The 21143-nt window shown below is 39.2% G+C and overlaps 1 protein-coding gene across 2 annotated transcripts in view; it reads left to right on the top strand.

The window, feature by feature from the left end:
* Window positions 1-217: 217 nt before the first annotated feature.
* Window positions 218-21143, top strand: part of sh3gl3a (SH3-domain GRB2-like 3a) — a 33674-nt gene continuing 12748 nt past the window's right edge. For both annotated transcript variants that reach the window (XM_027019850.2, XM_027019849.2), the window contains exon 1: window positions 218-493. In XM_027019850.2, coding sequence (XP_026875651.1) covers window positions 449-493 — 45 coding nt within the window. In that variant the 5' untranslated portion in view covers window positions 218-448. The remainder of the gene's footprint in view (window positions 494-21143) is intronic.

Below are 21143 nucleotides of genomic sequence, written 5' to 3'. Positions count from 1 at the left end.
TAAAAAAGGAAGCGTGCTAATAGGTCTAAAAGTGAAATCAGTTTCTTAGACACATTGCGATTAGGCGTTCGGCCGCATTTTGGATTGCCAACTCGACTTGCCAGCAGCCATGAGAGAAGACAAGTTGTATTTGGTTTAAATGGATGTTTCGGGGGGGGGGGGGGTCACTGACGTATGTCCACGTGATCTGTACTAACAATCTTCCACGAGACTCGACCACCTCTTCCCAGTGGAGGAAAAAGCCCACCGCGAAATGCGTCTGTCAGCGGACGGTTACACACTAATTCAAATAGGAGAACGCCTAGTGTGATCTTTCTGGGACCAGTAAAGGATTGTTTTATATTTATAGAGTGTTTTGATTTTGTTTTCATTGTTCATCCCGCCCTTTTTTTTTTTTTTTTTTTTTTTTTTAGCTTTCTCCTTTTGTGTTTTCTTACCTTTTCTGAGGATGTCGGTGGCGGGGTTGAAGAAGCAATTTCATAAAGCGAGTCAGGTAAGGTGACGCCCAAGTTCAGCTTGTTGTTTTCGCTGTACTTTCACCCGACGCTTTAATTGTTACTTTTCATTTATTGTAGTGCTTTCCTTTTTAAGTACAACAATTCTGCAGTCAAAAAAGATGTACTTAGGTATGTAGCTAGCTATCTCTTTGTAGATGGCCCAACGTTGCTATCGTTAGCTGGCCAGCCTACGTTGTTGCAGTGTGCTCGCGCTTAGTTGTTGGCAAAAGAATCCGGCTGAGACGTTATTGCCCAACGGAGGCTCCAACCGTTATCTGTTAAACTTCGTACAAGATTAGCTTTCTCTTTTACAATACTTTTAACTTATTTAGTTTTCATTGCAACAATATGTTCGATTCAACATCCTGGGACTGCTTGCTAGCACTCTGCTGTGATATTAGCATCAGCGCTGGTAGTTAACGCTAGCATACTCCTTCACACAGTGAAATGAGACCAGTAACGCTAGGTTTGAAATTTTACATTAATTCTTTTCTGGACACCACCAGCAGATCTATTTTACTAAGGTTTGTAATACACATTGTCCGCTGAGATAGTTGAAGTGATGGGATCTTCTATAATCTAATATAAACGAAATTAAAAGGACAAAGATAGTTGTGAAGATTTTATCAACCACCTACACAGAGAATGAATGGGCCGTAGCCTGACATTAGAATAGATAGGCCTGCTAGTCACGATTCCCCTGAATATCAGATTGTGATTCTCACACAATAAAGATATTTCTGGTAAATTAAGTCGATTCAGGCGTTGTTAACTAGTTATATGCACACATTTTATAATTTTATCGTTTAAGCCCGCAGTGCAAAATCTTTAACTCGGATTCAGGGTCTAAGGACCGCCATCTGTGCCTAGGTTCTCCTCAAGCCACATCCAGGCATATTTTTGGAAAGGGCCGATGGCAGACTGCCTCTCTTGCCTCTTACAAGTGGTTTCTCTAAAGTCAGCCATGGATACCATGTTGGTCTTAAGAGTCAGTTTCATCAACATCTTCTGTCACCGATTGTTCTGAAGAAGATAATGATGACAGGTTTCATGCACTCAGAAGTAGTAGTGGAAGTTCTGGTTGTATGTGAAGTAGGGGAGTCAGCTGTACTGGCAAATGGTAGTAACTGCTTAAGAAGAGCCTTAGCTAGATTAATATCTAAGTCACATTTTGCATAATAGCAAGTAAATGGATTGTTAGTACTGACAAAAGACAAAGATAATAGCAGATTTGTATAAGATGTTTCTACATATGATTGATTGACACCAGAGGTTACATTTGTTTATACTGATGTTGTGACAAGCCATGTGCCAAGGAAAAACATACTACAGAGAAAAACTCTTACCATAATCTCCCAATGACACCTCTACAATGAAATGTTATCAACATAAAGTACATTCCATAAGGACTATCCACTCTTGTTATTACAGCCTATTATGTGTTTGTAAACATATTTACATCTCTCTGATTTCTTTTCCAAAGAGTAGACTTAATTATGGTCAAAGAACACTATATTATCTTATGACACTAACTAACTCCCCACATTTTCTTTGTCTTTTGATGGAATTAATCTTTTGTTCTGTTCTTGCACCTTTTTGGGGAATATTTTTACATTTGGGTGCTCACTTCTGGTTATCCTTTGATGTACTGTTATTGGCTACCCTCTGCTGGCTGAGATTTCACTGGTTTTATGGATTTGAAGCCAATATATACATACATAAAATAAAAATCGTGAATGAGTTTTCCTGTTATTGGGTTTCAGTGGAAAATGGGAACTTGATAGGATCGCAAAGCTGAACAACACCGACTAAACTACTGGTTAAAAACACAGCTGACTTGTGTTTTTTACCTTATTTTTACCCTATCTGATAACTGTGTTACCTAGGAAAAAATATCAGGTTGCCTGGAAATAACATTTTGCAGCTTTCATTGTTGCAGGTACTTTAGTGAAATCAAACAGTTTAAAGGGTATTTCTTGGCACAGTTCTCATATTCAGTCTACTTGGTAAGTCAGATAAGAAAGGTTTTACTTATAGTGCACTTATCCATGATGCACAGCATTTTATTCTTAAAAAGCCACCCTCTGTTTTTTTTTCCAAGTCATTTAAATGTATCTTGTTTTTAGCAGTCTATTTGTAGACAGGTTCTTTTACATTTTATGTTCTGTCTAGACCAAATAATAATGATAGGGTGACTCAAACACTTAGGAATTGCAATCATTTTTTTCTTCAGTTGACTAGTGTATTTTGTTTATGTGGAACTCTGTGAATGTAAGGGAGTCAGTACCACAGATGTAAACATTTATGGGTAACCCAAACAACGGGGGCTTAAAAATACAGCCAAGATGAGGTGCGTGTTTGTCATAGTGTGAAAAATAAGCAGTCAGAGTGCAGTGTGTATTTTCGTTGGAGACAGGCACCATTCCCAGGAATCTTGCATATGCGCGGTATATCACTTTAGCATCTTTTTAATGGAATATGGGCAGAATCATTTCCCATTTCATGCCAAGTGTCTCATACCAGAATACTTCTGTACTCTTGGTGCAGTTGGAATTTGGGAAGATTAGAGGAAGAGAACATAGTTACTTTGAATCCCAAGTAGCTGGGAGAGGCAGTTCGGACAGCATGCATTCAGTGTAAAGTTAGAAAACAGTTAAGTTATAAATACGAGTGTAAGCTATAAATACATTACAAATGTAAACAAGTGCTAAAATAATGTTGCTTTCAAGAGAGTATCTGACACCTTAAATTTGATTTTGGCATTGAATGATGACGCCAAGAATATGTATAGGCACTTTGGTTTTTTACATTTATGGCATTTAGCTGACACTTTTATCCAACACAACTTACAATTATGACTGAGTACAACTTGAACAATTGAGGGATAAGGGCCTTGCTCAAGGGCCCAACAGGGGGAACCTGAACTGGAAACCTTCTGATTACAAGTCAAGTACCTTAACCACTGAGCTACCAATGTCCTTGTTTTTAGTTTCATTGATTGCGACAAGCATTCTGTAATTATCCCAATGTCCCTGTATCCCAACTCAATGAATCAAATGTAAATTCCCCGCTCAAAATGATGCAGGACTATTTTATAATCAACTTCTTTTTTATGTTTGGTAGGTTGCATTTGTTTACTTAGACAGGCCTGATGATATTTCCGTATTTAAGGTAAATTTATGATTTCTATTCCAGTTAACTGAAATAAATGTCTCATGTACTATATGAGGCCATGTTGCAAAACCTAAATAGTGATATGTGTATGAGGTGTGTAGTACCTAGCCATAGGTTCCAGTTATGATGTTCTTTTTATTTGATGCTTCTTCCTAAGCAGCCCCAAAAGCCCCAATTTGAGCTGCTTGGAGCCATGGAACACCATGTCCAGCCTCTTTTGCACTGGAGTTCTTCTGAGCTTTGGCTTGCAGCAACATGAGACATAGGCTCCAATGGAGCCACCTCTCCAGCATGGCTCCCGCCTCATTCAATATTGATCGCGGCCAATCAATTCTAAGTGGAAATCTCACCTTTGCAAAGACTGTCTCTCTGGACGGACCCGGCTCTTTATTACCATTCCACACTTTGCATGTGTTGCTTTCAGTGCTTACCTACTCCTCCCAGTGAAACTAGGCATTGCTCGGTTTATTTCACTAAGAAGACTGAGAGGAAGAAAACATGTTGGAGCGACATGTATTGTGGTCACAAAAGTGGCAAGGTGTGAAGCCTCTAATGTGCAATCGAAGCATCTTTTCTGCTGCAGAATGGACAGATTGCTTGTGGAGGTATAAAATGGGTCTGTTCTTAAATTACATTAAATTCTCATATGTTAAGATAATTTTAGCTACAGCAATAGGCCTATATCTTAACTGCTATTCACCAATTGTACGATGGAGGAGCCTGGTGCATTAGATCCATTGACTCATTTCACCGTCGCAGGTCCTGGAATGCTGGCAGTGTTTCATACCTTATGGAGACGTTTAATACAACAGAAGGGAATGCTGAGGCAAAAAAACTTGTAAAAACAAGTCGAGGCAAGGCAGGATGTCCTCAATCATGCCGTCTCTATTGCTGCTTCTCTGCTTTCTCTCTCTCTCTCTCTCTCTCTCTCTCTCTCTCTCTCTCTCTCTCTCTCTCTCAGGAAGCTGTGTGGAGGCAGGGCAGAAATCCCAGGCAAACACAGGGCTTAGCAGTACCACAATCACAGACACGCACTGTTTATTCAACACTTCCACTATTTAGAATGTGTATCAATATTTTGATATCAGTTTCAGTTGAGTGGATAAGAAATCCTACCTTCACGGTGGCCAGTGGATGCAAACCCACACAAACACTATAGCTTTCAGTGGCTGCATTTATACTTTTAAGCGTCTTTCCATTTTTAGAATGTCGTCTTATTGACGCCTTTGCAGATAACCAGCGTGATGTGGCTGTCTGTTGCCAAGTAGAACGATGCGAGAATGGTTGTCTCCCAAGACTATCATGCACTCCCTTCAGAATCTTTGACAGCCAACAACTAGACTTAAGTAATTACTCAAATGTTTCTGGTGGTAAGGGATATTGCTGACTACTGTCAGCCGTTCCTGGATATATATGACCTTTCCAAGCCCTTTCCATCACTACCCTGAGAGTTAGGAATTAGTGCTGTGTTCAGAGGCAGAAGATATGTTATTACTTCTCTCCTCAAGGCCTTTAAGGAACTCTTTGTAAAGTGCATCTTGGACATGGCTTGATTCATCGTGGTGCTTGATTCAGAACCATGGCTCCATCTTTCTGGTGCAGGGAGAACAGGACCACAGCCCAGAGGCTTGAGGATAGCTGAGCCTTTCCCAAGGATGTTTCCAAAGAAGGTAGTAGAGTCATCCTTCCTGAAAAAACAAGTTCTAACAGTGAACAGTATCTTATTTTAAAATATAGATCTACAGCAACAGCATTTAAAAATCTAGGGTTTCTTTAAAACACTTAAGTGCTTTTAAAATTTGTTGAAAGATGAATCATGTTGGGTGCAACTTGCACTCAACATCAGTCAGAAACAGATGAAACGTGTTAACATAATATTGATTAATGTTAAACGAGGCATTGATAGAATCCATTGTGTCACTGGGCCTTGACATTTCCAGTTCTGGAAAATAGGCTCATTAGTCCGGCAGCAGGATACATGTTAGGCTTTCATTTTAAATGCTGCTCATGTCCATGTCACACTAAGTTTAAAAAAATTGGGCGAAGGTAAACGTTAATTACGACTTTGTTTTTGCTTTGCGGGAAAAGCACAGCTGTTTCTCCTTTTATTGCGAAGCTACATTGTTTTCATTCTTCGGAAAGGAAAAACGTTAGTGTGCCTGCTTTGTGGAAAAAAAATATTCATAATCAACCGTCTATAGCATTCCCACCCCTCTGTGTCCTTGTTGCAGGAAATTACATTGTAAAAGAATATGTAATCTGTTTATTGTCTTCCTTTATCCTCGCCCCCCCGCAGTCCATGATGCTTCCTGTATATTTATCAGCCCTGCACCTTGTTATGAATGCAACTGTTTATTACACCATACACTTGTGAATGTATTTAATGACTGTTGCGCTGACTTTAACGCCTCCATACTTACTCCTCATCCTTATCTCAGTTGCTTTTTTTCCCCTTTTTTCCCCCTTCGGCTAATCGGATGTCCGCTTTGCCTTAAAATGATTTTGAGAGATTCGCTGGAGGTCATGATAACCCGAGCCATGGTAACCTGAGCTCTGGCCCTGCCTACGTGGTGTACTGACGTCAGGCTACTGTCCCACTGCTCTGGCCTGTTACTGTGCGCTGTCATGGTGAAGAATGACTGTGAACACAGCTGGAGGCCGTTTAGTGGCCTCCACCTCAACAGGACAGGCTGAGCGCCGCACAGCTGTATTCAGAGATTTTAACAGTCAGCTTCCCACTCGCATAATGCTGTCATGCCAACTGGCTGGGATGTCATGGCCTGATGTACTGGCCTATTGTAGCAGACCATTTAAATACATGAGGGAAACAATAACACAGTAAATGTTGATGAATCTATGTGCTACTTGTTACTGTATTTTAAAAGAATAGTTTTGTTTTTATTTTGAAAAATATTGTGCTTTGTCAAATTACATAAAACATTTATGGCATTTAAAATATTGGTTATTATACCTTTTGGAATTTTCTAGAGTAGTCTTCTTGAGAAGAATGTCAGAGTAATTTCAGACTCAAGAAATATTACCATATTTGGCAAATTTCCTCATTTCTGTTAGGCCAATGGCTAATTTTACCCTGACCTAGTTGGCTGCTTTGATGTGCAGTTATCAGGAGCCTCAGAAAGTGATTTTTTTTAAGGGAAGAGACCCAGATTTCTGCAAACCATTCGCCTTACCCAGGCTACCCAAGATATTCTCCTTGGTACAATAAAACATGGGCTAATATGGGCTACTGGAGTCATATAGCTGTATCATTTTTTATTGCATTTAATGTCAGTTATATCACTCACAAAGAAGTTTGGCTGTGGAAACAAAAGTTGTTGCAAGGATAAAAGAAGTTGGTAAATCTGAGATCCTGGGCTTGTAAGGGACAAAAATATAGAATATTTAGACTATAGGTAATTGACTTTATGATCCCACAAGAAGTACTTTCAAAATAATAGCAAAGACATCAAATTTTTCCTGGGTCAAAGATTCACATATACTTGGTTAGTATTTTGTGACATTCACTTTTAATTGCTTGACTAGAATAAAATGTGTGATAGATGTCCACAGGCTTCTCATAAAACCAGAATTTTGTCCCTTTACTCGTGACAGGACTGGTGTAACTCAAGTTGTCCTACTTGCTTTGATATGAGTTTTCAGTTCAGTCCACAAATTTTCCATGGGATTCAGGTCAGGGCTTTATAATGGCCACTTTGGTACCTTGACTTTGTTGTCTTTAAGCCATTGGGTCATTTAAGCCATTTGGAGGAATGCTCAGGACCTGCAGGAAGACTCCATTGCAATCAGGTTATATTTGTGGATGATGTCTTTAGGAGTTGTTTTAGTATTTCTAGATAATCCTTCTTCCTCATGATGTTATCTGAAGTGCACTACTCCATTTCCAAGAAAAAAACACTCACAACACATGATGCTGTCACTCCTTTGTTTTACAGATGGTATGGTGTTTTGTTCTAAAAGCCTCTTTTTTTTTTTCACCATACACATTTCTGATCGTTATAGCCAAACAGTTAAATTCTTGTTTAATCTGACCAGGAAACACTTCTCCAAAAGGCTAAGCCTTTGTCCTGCTACTCACCTGCAAAATTCAGTCTGTACTTGGAGTAGGCTTCTTCCTTGCCTGACAGCCTTCAGGCCGTGGTGATGTAATACTGTTGTAATGGCAGCTATAGATTCTTTGGTACCTGATGCCTCCAACTCCTTCACCTGTTCCTTGTCTTGTCTTGGGATTCAGTTGAATCTTTCTGACCAAAATTTAAGCCCAGGCACGTAATTCTTGCCTTCTTTTTGAACAATGCAGTGTCTGTGGTCTCAACACTTTAATGTTCGCATGCAGTTATTTATACACATGCATATAGTACCTTCAGTTGTTTGGAAATTGTGGATGTTTTGTTTGAAATTGGTTTCCCAAAAGGTAAAAAAGCACTGGCTCTAAACTTAGGCCTTTAAATACTGCCGCAGATGTAGTTCCAATTAACTAATTATGACAACTGGACAGTCAGAAGCTACTAATTTATTGCTGTGTTTGGGTGCTTATCAGAAAGTTGTTTGTACAAGGTGGTTAACTAGTAAATATAACTTCACTCTGTTCGGGTGCTTGTCAGAAGTTCTGCTTACAATGCACAAAAAGCATGGAGATCCAAATCTTTTACCCACTGATAAAAACCCATCCTGCTTGTGTGGTACCTGCTCCTTTCAGTTTCATAGAGGTCAAAATTTGAAACGCATTACATTTTCAGGATTCATCAGGTTTCATGTGGAAGTTCATCAGAGGTCGTGGTACAGGTCACATCTTATAAACATGTAGATCATCTACAATCCCAAGTTTCCCACTTATAAATACCACTTCATCGACTGTTTGAGTACAATTTACAAGTGGGCAAAATGGTATGTCCTGGTTTCTCTCACCAGTCAAACATGGCATACATGTTAGATACAGAACAAGAAGAAGCATTTGTGTCTGACACACATGTGTATTTAATGACAGGACATGCATCAATTAGTTACCCTTTAACAGTCTGCATTGTTTATGTAATACATTTTAGTGATCTAAAGATTTTAGTGATCTAATCACAATCTTTGTACCCCCTATTAAAGCACTTTACTCGCACCCAGTTGCAAGAGTAAACACAAATAACTTTCTCTAATGAGTTTCCAGTTAGTAAGTGCTGTCTGCAGGGCTGCCCACTCTTTCCTCTTCTGTTGTTGTTGTTTTTTGACGATTAAGCCTCTTTCTCAATAGAATAAGGCAACCAAGGCCTATTCTGCTATATGAATTGTGGGAGAAAACCATCATGTCTCTCTGTATGCAGATGATGTTCTCTTGTATATGTCTAACCCAGAGAGTTGTCTCGGTGTTGTTCTTGATCTGATTTTTTAAAGCATAAATACTTGTATAATTTATTACATATGAATCAATAAGAAACCTTAAATTAAGATTTCAGCCTTCATTAAACCCAAAGATTTGGGAGGGGCTTCGCTGCCTAACCTCCAGTTCTACTACTGGTCGTCACAAATTAAACAAATGATGATAGTTTGATGTTGAGGGCTCATTTTGCAAGCCACTTGTGCTGAAAACTCTCCCATTTGTGAAATCCATAGATAAACTATTAGCAATTGTAAAGATTAATATGTTATATACAGTATACTTATTGTATGGAAGGATATCAAGCAATATCTGAAAATCCCAAATTTCTTATTTCTGATTTTTCTTTACCCAGATTTCCCTCTTTAATTAAGGAATAAGTGTGCGCATGTATATATTCTGTAAAGTATATATTCTGTGCTGTCTCATGCATTCAGGTTTGTTAACTTATTACTCCCTAAGATCAGGGACACAGACCTTTCCTGTAGGTCTGATGACAAAACATTGAATAATATATAAGAAAATATTCCTACTATGTACTTCCATCAACATCTAGGAACAAAAGTTTTTCACAGATCCTATTTCAATCCAGTGCATCCGCATAAGATGTTCCCAACAGCATCACCACTATGACCTAAATGTCACTCTGCTAAAGGCACTATTATGCGTATGTTTTGGCACTGTGGTAGAATTCAGACATTGTGGAGTGATATTCGTCAAATTATTGAGAAATTATTATGTAAAAGTTTTAAGTTTTCACCTAGTTTATACCTTTTTGTGTTAAATGAGGCCCAGGAATATTCCATTTGAGTCCTAAACTATTGGGCAAAAAATGTATTTGATAGTTGTGGATCTCTTAAAATGTGGTCAACACAGATTGCTTATGTTTTCCCACTGGAAAAAAAAAAATTACTTTTGAGAGCCCTCACAGACACCGCAGTTTCTGTGAAATCTGGTCACCTGTATGGGAAATACTTGAAGAAAGATGATTTAGGTGACTTTATTTAAGTGGTGTTATTATTATTATGCAATCATACTTGATATCACTATTATTATTATTACTATAAAGAAATAAAATTAGTATCCTTATTAGCAGCTGTCCTTTCAACTCTGTGTACTTTAAAACAATTTTGAATATCTCTACATCTCTTAATACAGTAAACTGCAGCTACTCACCTAGAATCTTCTTCAGATGTGTGTGTGTGTGTGTACGTACACACACACACACACACACACAGTGAAAGTATGGAATAACCATGTTTACTACACAGCAGCAGCCTCATTGTATTGTTTTGGCATGTGACCAATCTAGCAGTAAGCAGTTAGTTTCTCATCTCATAGATAATTATACACAATTATAGTCACACACACACACACACAAATAAATACATTAAAAAAATAAAATTATATATATATATATATATATATATATATATATATATTTATTTATATTTATATATTTATAATAAGTCAAAACACTGCTTTTGGTTGCCATGTCTCCATGAATGCAATGTTGAGAATAATCTGCCACCCAGATAAATCTCATCCACAGAGGCCAAGATTAACTGGGAAGAGGGCAGCTCAGGAATTGTGTGTGCGAACAGATGGGTCAGAGTCTATAATTAAACAATGTACCTGGATTGTTTGTTGTGTGTGCTATGTAAGATATTGTATTTCTTTTTATTATCTCGTTATTCTTATTTTATTGTATATTCTGTATTGTCCTTGTATAAATGCGCTAAGCAAATAAATCATACATAAATGTACCTAGTTAGAAATTGAGAGTGAAATGAAATCACTCCTAATCAGATTCCTGATTAGATTGGAACACTTTGACACTAACTCAGCTAAGCTGTCTGTTTAGCCAGGTCTGGAATATTTATTAGGACACTATGGCTATAGTGAGAATAATGTATAAATCATATAAATTATGGTAGAATACAGTTGGAGGATGTATCTTACTGAACAGCTGTTGTCTCCATTTCAGTTTCTTTGAAAAAACACCTTCATGTTCTTTTGTGAACACATTACCACGACAGTGGTTCTGCATCCTGTGTTCTGTGTTTGATGTTTTCTCTCTGTGGGTTCATGCTGTCCTTGCTTTGATGATTGGGGGCAGTGTTTAGTGGCCTCAGACAAAGGCCACATTAGTCCGGTTTCCTGACTATATCTGCTGCATTGTCATTACTTCAGAATGTCTCTGTGTTACTTCAGTATTCAGCTCTACAGTATTCTGGAACACTGCATCCTATTTCCTCTGTTCTAGCCCAGTGAAACCTAGTGACGCAAGATATTGAAGGCCCTTGTGTGCCTCAGGTCACTGGTGCATAGTGAGGATGAATGCACCTTGAGTTCAGGCCTTGGGGTCGGAATCCAGCTCTACTGCATTTTAATGGTGGTGTATGCTTCAGCACCATTCTTCACAGGAGCGTAACTGCTCCCTCTACAATTGTTTTGGTTTGTGTGTGTGTGTGTGTGGGTGTGGGTGTGGGTGTGGGTGTGGGTGTATGTGCATGTGCACATGGAAAGTTTAAGAAGAGGTTGAGCTGAACGCAAGAGAGTGAGTAGGAGAGTTGTGGGTTGGAGAGTGTGGGTTTGAGAGCATGTCTCAATGCTCAACAGAAGCACACCTTTTAGCAGGTGCTGGGCCAGAGCCAGTTTTGCACCAAAACACAAAATCGTAGAATCGTTCAGTCTTTTTTGGAAAGAAATGCTTGCAGCCATGCACACTATGATAACAGCCTAAAAGAAATACGGCAGCTTGGTTGGATCATTTCAACATTTGGATGAGGTTTAGAAAAGGCTTCCGTCATTCAGCTGAAGGGGCATGGTCAGCTGCTCATCTTTTTACTTTGAGTTACAGAGTCTTGGAGAGGCCACAGTAGGAAACCTTTTCAATCCATATGTACATTGTATTAACTTGTTCACATGAACTATTTTAGCATGTAAGTTCAGTTTACGTCTCCATTATTGATAGAGCTTCTTTACTTAAAGTGTATCTTTTGTTGGATTTCATTACAGAAGACATACTGAGAGCACTTGCAACCAATGTTGTTGTTATTAGCCAGCGCAGCCTGACAAGGCTTTATTAACAGACCATACAGAGGTAAAGAGCAAGAGGACTCTTAACAAGAATATTAAGGATGCATGGACTTATCCATTAGTCCTTTATCTTTTAGTCTTGACTCAATAATGGACTAGGAAACTTGATGAAATGAACCAAACTTCGGCAGAATTGAAAATAACAGAATAGTCAAGAGATGAAAGACCAATCTATTACCCAGTCCTTTGTAAACATAACCATAGTTGGTGACTTAAGTGCAAACAGTATCCAGCAAATGGCAGAATACAGTTCATGTAGATATCTGTCTAAATGTAGAAAGTAACAGAACTTTACATTTTGTTTAAAGGAACTAGATCTAACAATTTTCTAATGGTAGCCCACTGCTGCCAAGTTGCCAGTGTTGGGCCCCTGAGCAAGGCCCTTAACCCTCAATTACTAAAAAAAATCCTAATTGTAAGTTGCTTTGGATAAAAGTGTCAGCTAAGTGCTGTAAATGTAAAAGGTAAGAGCATGAATAAAGTACACTGTCTCACGTTAAGATTTTGCAACCTCTAGTGTCTTGTGGCTATGTTAAACTAATTCATGTGTGGAACTTAAATCAACTTGGCCTCTCCACACTGTCATACGGAGTTGATCACATACAGCAGACCTCTACTACTGTCAGTATGAACATTAGATCAGCTGTCTGGAGGCATGTATCTGTCTTCACAGTTAGATTTTGGATTTCTACTTGTACCAGTTGATTGACATTATGACAGCAATGCAATCTGTGGATTTGGGGTCTGTTTGGTGAAGACATTGTAACAAATTGTAGCTAGCCATTATGCTTTTATTCATTTTTGAGGTTTCATTAAAATCTTGGAAATAGGACATGAATAAAACATATAATATGAATAACATTTCTGTGATTTATGTGCATGTTTGGGTCATCCACATAATTATTTTTATAAAGGTCCACCTGCAAATCACAAAAGAAATCTGTTCTCACTGATGACATGTGCATGTCCCTTACAGACTTGAAGGTTAAAAGAAAATCGGAACTGAGAATCGATTCTTACTCCGTGAATGCACCATTTGAGACGAGTCATTTTCATTTCTGTTTTAGTGTTATGGGAACTGTCTGGTTAGTTGGCAGCCGCAGCTGTTGGCAGTGACGTCAGTACAGAATGACATGCTAGTCTTGTGTACATGCTAAGTGGACATTTTACAGGCAGCACAGTGCTATACTTGTAAGACACATTAGCTGTAAGTTATTTTTAGTCTCCATTTTTACTGCACAGTCATAAGTGGATACATTCCTCTAATTTGATTTTGCTTTAGCACTTTGTTTGGGGGAGAAGATGTCTCTTCCAAAACAAGGTCAGGGAGTTCATGAACTAGCCAACTTTAAGGGTTGTTTTTCTCCATACAGACAAGTATTTGCCCTTTTTTGCATGCATGTGTGTGTGTGTGTGTGTGTGTATATATATATATATATATATATATATATATATATATATATATATATATATATATATATATATATATATATATATATATATTTATATATATATATATATATATATATATATATATATATATATATATTATATATATATATATATATATATATATATATATAAAACATTTACTGGATGTTAATATCATGGTGACAGTTATTGGTGAGCCTTCCATTTAGTTAGGGTTGCTGTCAGTGGGTTTACTTTAGTTTAATTTCCTTCCTTTTTAAGTGTTAAGAAGAAAGTTACTACCGTTTCCTTTGTTGCTCTTGCAGGCAGTTCTCACAGACAAAAAAGATCCACTAAGTCTTAGTCAACATCAGTAAGACATGGTGCTTCACTCACATCTACATCCACAGTGTTGGTACAGGGGGAATTTCTCGTTGCATAACACAGTAGGCTCAACGTGTTTTCATTTTTTAAAGTGTTGAACTGCAAGGTTCAGTAAGTAAGTAGGTACTTTTATTTAGCTAACTTCCCAGTGATTGAAAAATAAAGTTTCACTCCCTTTTTACTTGAATAGTGTTACAAATTGTGAGTGCTTAATGTATCCATGTGTAGGTGTTTGTGTAACCTCAGTTGATGTTGGCATGAGAGAGCTTAATCAGCAGAACAGTTATACAGTAGAAAGGATGAGTGCATCTTTGTCAAGCCTTAGACCTGTACATACTTATTGGCAGACAGAGGGCACTACTTAGGGAGGTTCACATATTATTCAGCTCTTAGAGCTAGTGTAGATGACTGTGCAGCCACTGATAGCGACCAAGCCTCCTTCAGTGCATTTACTCTCAAGCAGAAAACTCCACTATCAGATCATAACCAAATTAAACTATATCCTCAGAACATCCAGAGAGACACCACTGGAGCCTAGAAAACTGTAATAAAATGACTGACTTTCTTTGAACTAATTTTAAAGTTGACAAGCCCAGTCTAAATCTTGCTATTTATAGTGCACCATAATGCATTTATTAAGTATTTTTAAATTGTTCTTTGGTGACTATAAGGAAGATATGAATTTTGCCCATTTATAACTTAGAATGAATAGCCCTAGAATGAATCAAGCTTCTTTTTTGGACAACCTTTTTGTGGTCTCATGTGTATTTGATGAGTTGCTCTGATTGGCTTGTTTAAGCACCAGTATAGATTATATAGAATCAATATGTCACAATCACTTGCTAGCCAGCTGTGAGAGGTTAACTATAGAGTGTTTAGGTGATTTTATGTGTGAGCCTGCATTGGAGGATATTTCAGTTCTGAAACAAAACTGAATTAACAGATTGACTAGATGTCTTGTCAAATGACCACTTCAGTGGTGGACAAGCTAGCATTAGGTAGAAGAAACAAGATAGCTAGGTAGTTATAGAGTGGATATTTCTAAGCAACCAAACTAATTTGCTTCTGAGTTATGTCTTGCTGATTAAATATAAATAAAAAATTGATCAAATTACTGACATAGATGCATCTTTTATATATATATATATATATATATATATATATATATATATATATATATATATATATATAAAATATGACAACACAGGCTATTTCTTTGAATGGGACACAGGCAGTAAAAGGTAGGTCATCATATTATTTCGTTAGCTAGCTAGTTATTCTAGCTCGTTACATTGAGCCTGGTAGTGGCAATGTCACCTATCCTAGCTTGCTTTCCATCTCAACCACAACACAAAGTAAATTACAGTTGTTAGCTCACTATGAAACTTTGTAAGATGATCTGGCTTCAACTTACGAAATGTGAATAAAACCATATAACATGGCTAGTTAGCTACTTAGACATTGCAGTCAGGGTTGTAATGCCAATAAAGTTAGAACTACCCTACTCTTTTCAGTGTGAAATGCTGAGTGAAGCTTTCTTGATATTGTCTAATGTATGAGAAACTGTCAGGAGTGAAATATGCAGAGAAATGTAAAACCTTGTCTGTTAAACATTAATTGCTCCACTGACATTGTTTCGTTTTTTACAAGAACGTTGAAGTTTCAGATATGTAGGTCTGAGTTATTATTGCCTGGGGTAGAATGTGCGCTGTTGTTTGCAAATTCTGAGTGCGTAACTATTGAGTCAAGACAGTTACATAACAGTCTAGAATTTTTGGAAATGGCCCATTCTAAGACCCTGTTTTGCTTATGCAGTATTTACATTTGCAGGAGGTAACAACATAGTTTGAGGTTCACAATATGTCAGTTCAATGTACCAAGCACTCCTTCTTCAGTTATTCCAAGATACAGTTTTCCAGTCTATGGCACCTTTTAAAGAAACCAACAGCATCTACCACAAAGTAAATATTATGATATTAAAAAAAGAAAAGAAAAAATTAACAATTGTTTCACACCGAGTTAAATCTTCAGGAAAATAATTAAATTATCAAATAAGAAAAAACAGAAAACTGTACTGGCAAGCGGTGAGGAGGTTGACGCATATGCGGAGAAGAGCAAGATTTATTAGGGGTAAATCCATAGTTATAGTTAGGGTAGTCCAGGGTCATTCAGCCAATATGGAGATTGCGGGGATACATGATCAAACAAACAAAACACACGAAGGCAACTAGGGGAAGCAGGCTATAACAAAATCTAGGAAACAGGAAGGCTAGCATAAACACAAAGGCATGGAGTACAAACTTAAGTAAATGCATATACAGGCTTTCAAAAACATCCACCAAACACATAAACGCAATGACGTAAGCATAAATGCACGGATTCAAAGAAACAATGAGCAGCCAAGACCAAGGCCACAAGGCAGGGTTTAAATACATTAACTAAACAAGGTAGAAACAAGGGACAGGGGTAAGCAATCGAATGAGGGGCGGAGAAAACTAAACTATGGGATGGAACTACAATACGCAAGGCAGGGAAAACATGGAACACGGAAACTGGGAGGGAAGAATCATGACAAAGACCAAAATTGAAGAAAAGAATATTGTGAAAATCATTAATTTAATAATAACATCTTGGGAAGGTTAATAGTTTCATAGTATTTTAAATGAGAATTTGACCATTAACTTCACACAAGCACAGTGTCCTGAGTCAGACTGACTTCCCTTCAAATTACCATACAGCTGATATCACATTTACACATTACAAAAAGGAAAAATATTATTTTTGTTGCTTTCAGGAAGGCATTTGATTCTATTTGGCATTAGAGACTGTGTGGTGCAGGGGGTAAAGTTTATGATATTATTAAATCAGTGGTAAGAACTGGTAACAAACATACAGAGTTCTTCGCGCAAGCAAGAGGAATGAGACAGTGATGCAGCCTAAGTCCAGCACAGTTCAGTGTTTACAGTAATAAGTTAGCAATGCAGTTGGAAATGTCTGTATCCCCTGGCAAGACAAAACAGGGGAGTGAAATTCTTGCTCTGTGCAAATGACCTGGTGCTACTCTCACTGCACAGGGGTTACATAATCACCTGGACCTCCTGGCAAATTACTAAAATCTAAAGACAAACATCATGATATTCTAAAAGAATCCCACACACCAAGAACACATTGGATTGATCATTTCAACATTTGGCTGAAGCTTAGAAAAAGCTTCCATCTTTTAGCTAAATGAGCAGGGTCAGCTGTACATCTTAGAGTGACAGCTCTGTTTTTACTTTGAACCCAAAGTACTTGAGAGGCCACAATGGGAATCTTTTTTAATACCACTGAAAGAATCTTTTTTACTACCAGTTCACTTTAGGCTGCACTACCTTAGAGCACACAATGCAGTGCTCTTTTCTCTGCCTCATCATTACTGCATTAGTAATGGCACCTTGCCACAGCTTGGCAGTGAATCCACCTAAGAAGAAAGCTTTAAGACCACTAGCCTATATAAAAATAAGAGGATACTCTATATCATATATATGCAATTCAATGTAGTGTAAACTATTAGTGTAATGCAGCCCCATTGTACTGTATTGAAGTGATGTATGGAGTCAACTAAATCATCACAGCTACACTAGATTGGACAAGCATCCAACAGAAGCCATGCTTGCAAAATGATTTTAAAAACCCAAAGGAAAATTCCCACTAATGCAAAATTAATCCTGTTTTCAGTCTCAGTAAATACAAAAAAGTTCAGGATGCACTTAAAGACCACTCCAAGTGAAATGCTGCATTGTATGGCACTACAGACCCAAGAACTAAACCCTGAAAAGAGTCACCTTAGTCAGCTGATTCTGAGGCTTACTTACCCTGTAAGTACTATCAAGTACTGTAAGTAATACTAGATCTGCTTTCCCACCAAATCTAAAAACAAATTAGTTTATAAAACAAAGTAAAAATAACTATTTGGACCGCTGGGACACTGAAACTAAAACTGAAAGTAAATTAGAGTGCCCTCAGGCCCTAAATGAATTGGAAGAGGACCTACTTCCTGTCAGAGATACAAAGCAAAAATAAAAAAATCAGAATCAGGTACAGGCACAGGCACAGTGACCACATTCTAGCTGGCTGCCAAAGAACAAAAGAGTACGAAAACAATGTAAAAACTATGGAAAATGTTCACATTAAAAATCCAAAACCTAATCCCACATTTCAATGACATGACCCAACATCAAAAAAACTTTCTTTTAGTAAGGTACACAGCAAGCCTTTTTCTTTTGTCAGTGACATCCTCCCCATTCTTACTTATTTTACTTCACATCTTGTCATGGACTGCTCCTCCGCCTTAAGTCATGTGGTACGGCCCGCCACGTGCAGGGGGATCCATATGTACTGTTTGTGTTGTAACCACGCCCCCTGGGATTGCACATACGTGCGCAGGGTTTAATGTTAAATGTCTCATGTCTATTTAAACCCCTGTCCGTGTCTGCTCCCATTGTTGGTGATTGTCGCTACTTATGTGTCAATCCTGATTATTCTAGCCATAACATTGTTTTGTGTAATCATCTATTAATGTATCGGTGTTCTATGTTTAACGTTAAGCGTACAGTCATCTTTTCTGTTAGTGTTAAGTGTGAGTGCCACCCTTGTTGTATGTGTTTTATATCATTAAATGTTACACATTGTCAAGGGAGTCTGTGTGTCCTGCCCCACGCCCTGCGGCACTCGGCCCAGCAGCAGCGTTACAGAATGACCAACCTACAGGTGAGAGGTGCGTAGGCACTCCCCGTGGTGCTGCATGGATCCCTGGATATTGGGGAGAGGACCACGACCGGCGTCTGTGTCCACTCCGGAGGTGGAGGTGAACACCCCCAGGAATTTCTTTGGGGGGGGGGACCTGAGGCTACCGAGCCAGGACCGAGGATAGCCGAAGAGCTCCCTGAGGACTGCGGTGAAGACGGTTTGGTGGAGCCGGCTAGGTCTCTTGCTAGTGAGGGCAAAGCCAGAGTTCCTTGCCTTCTGTGAACTCGCCAGCGAGAGTGGAGGGGTCCGCCCAAAGCCTCAGAGGCAGACTGCCTCGGGGGCACTTCTAGAGCGGCTGGTGATGGCAGGACCGTTAGGGGGGATAGCACGCTTGGAACCAGGGCGGACATGCACCCCCGCGTGTCCGATGGGCCCAAGGACACGTCTACAGAGGCTGCGGGATTAGCAGGCGCTGCAGCACGGTGCCTTATATGTTTGTGGACTGGCGCTATTGTTTGTATGTATCTGAGCGTTGTGTGTGTTTTTAGACGCATCGCATCGTAGGAAACATACTGGATGGACCCGAGAGAGGCAGGAAGTCTGCCTTTCTCCCTCGTTTGGGGTGGTCGTCCAGATGGGAGGTTCCTGGCCCGCCTTGTGTTGGGTGGGCATCAGGCAGTGCTGTGTCTTGTCTTTGTGTTTGCACAGCAGCCTGGAGTTCGCTATCCCAGAAGGGGAAGCGTCGGGAACCACGCCCCTAGGGAGGGGTCGTCTTCGGGGAATGCTCTCCCCCACACTTCACATGGAGCATACCGGAATACCCTGAGAGAGGCAGTTATGCTGCCTCCCCCCCCCCCCCGTTGGCGGTTCCTGGCCCACCTGGTAGTAGGTGGTCACCCAACAGAACTATGCAGTGTATGTGTGTATGCACGGCAGCCTTGGATTCGCAGTCCCAAGGGTGGACACTTCGGGAGCCATGCCCCTTGGTGGGGGGTGGTTCTGTCACAGACTGCTGCTCTCCCTTAAGTCACGTGGTACGGCCTGCCGCATGCAGGGGGATCCACATGTGCTGTTTGTGTTGTAACCACAACCCCCCGGGATTGCACACACATGCACAGGGTTTAATGTTAATGTCTTGTGTCTATTTAAACCCCTGTCCGTGTGTATTAGTCAATATGGGAGCATTGTCAGTTGTCCTTTAAATATTCTGCAAATAAATGGGTCTTAAGTCTGCGTTTGAAGACTGCAAGGGACTCCGCTGTCCGGACAGCAAGCGGGAGTTCATTCCACCATCTTGGAGCCAGGACAGAAGATACTTGTGTCAATCCTGATCATTCTAGCCGTAACGTTGTTTTGTGTAATCATCTATTAATGTATCGGTGTACTATGTTTAACGTTAAGTGTACAGTCATGTTTTCCGTTAGTGTTAATTGTGAGTGCCACCCTTATTGTATGTGTTTTATGTCATTAAATGTTACACATTGTCAAGGGAGTCCGTGCGTCCTGCCCCGTGCCCTGCGGCACCCAGGCCAACAGCAACATTACACATGCTTAATTCCCTGAACTCACTGCCACCTCATGTGTACATATTATTTTATGATGCCTTAATAAAGTTTTACTGCTCTGTTAGCTGTCATTAATATTGTTACAGATCATTATTGTTTTTGTGATGGATTTGTTGTTACTGCTGTTAACTCGATTAATTCAGCTATTAATAAACCTCTTGCATATGTCAAACTATATATTTTTTCTGCATTTGTAACGATGAGCGGTAAGGAGTCGGACACGTGTGGAGAAGAGCGAGATTTATCAGGCGCAAATCCAAAATCATAGTCATTGTCATAGTCCAGGGTCATATTACCAACATGGAGAGCACGGGGATACATGATCAACCAAAACACACGAAGTCAAATGGAAATCATTCTGTAACAAAAGATGCTAGGAAAACTCGGGGCTAAGAAACATGAAGGCTATGATACACAGAGAACAAACCAGCATTCAATACAACCAAACACTATGAACACATAAACGCAATGAAGCCAACGCAATGAAGTAAACAACCACAATGAACAGCCAAGACCAAGGCCACAAGGCAGGGTTTAAATACATGAACTAAACAAGGGACAGGTGTGGAAAATCAAATGAGGGGTGGAGAAAACAAAACTACGGAATGGTACTAAAATACACAAGACGGAAAACACGGAACACGGAAACTGGGAGGGACTAATCGTGACAGCAGTAGTTTAATTTTCCAGTGCTTTTGGCAATATTGTACTACAAAGAATCTTGTCTTGACAGGCAAACCAAAATGCAAGTATGCAGGGATTTCCCAGTGTCTTTGATTCTTAACTCTGGGTATTGAAAGTGACAGTGAGATTATCAGAGAATCTTTGCTAATCCGGAGTGATGGGCATATGACTCCCTTAAAAAGCTCCTGTCTTTTTGAGTAGCCCTTTTCTTTAGTA

This window comes from Electrophorus electricus, chromosome 1, assembly GCF_013358815.1.
Source record: "Electrophorus electricus isolate fEleEle1 chromosome 1, fEleEle1.pri, whole genome shotgun sequence".
NCBI classification, from domain to species: Eukaryota; Metazoa; Chordata; class Actinopteri; order Gymnotiformes; family Gymnotidae; genus Electrophorus; species Electrophorus electricus.
This window is presented reverse-complemented; position numbering and strand designations above follow the sequence as displayed.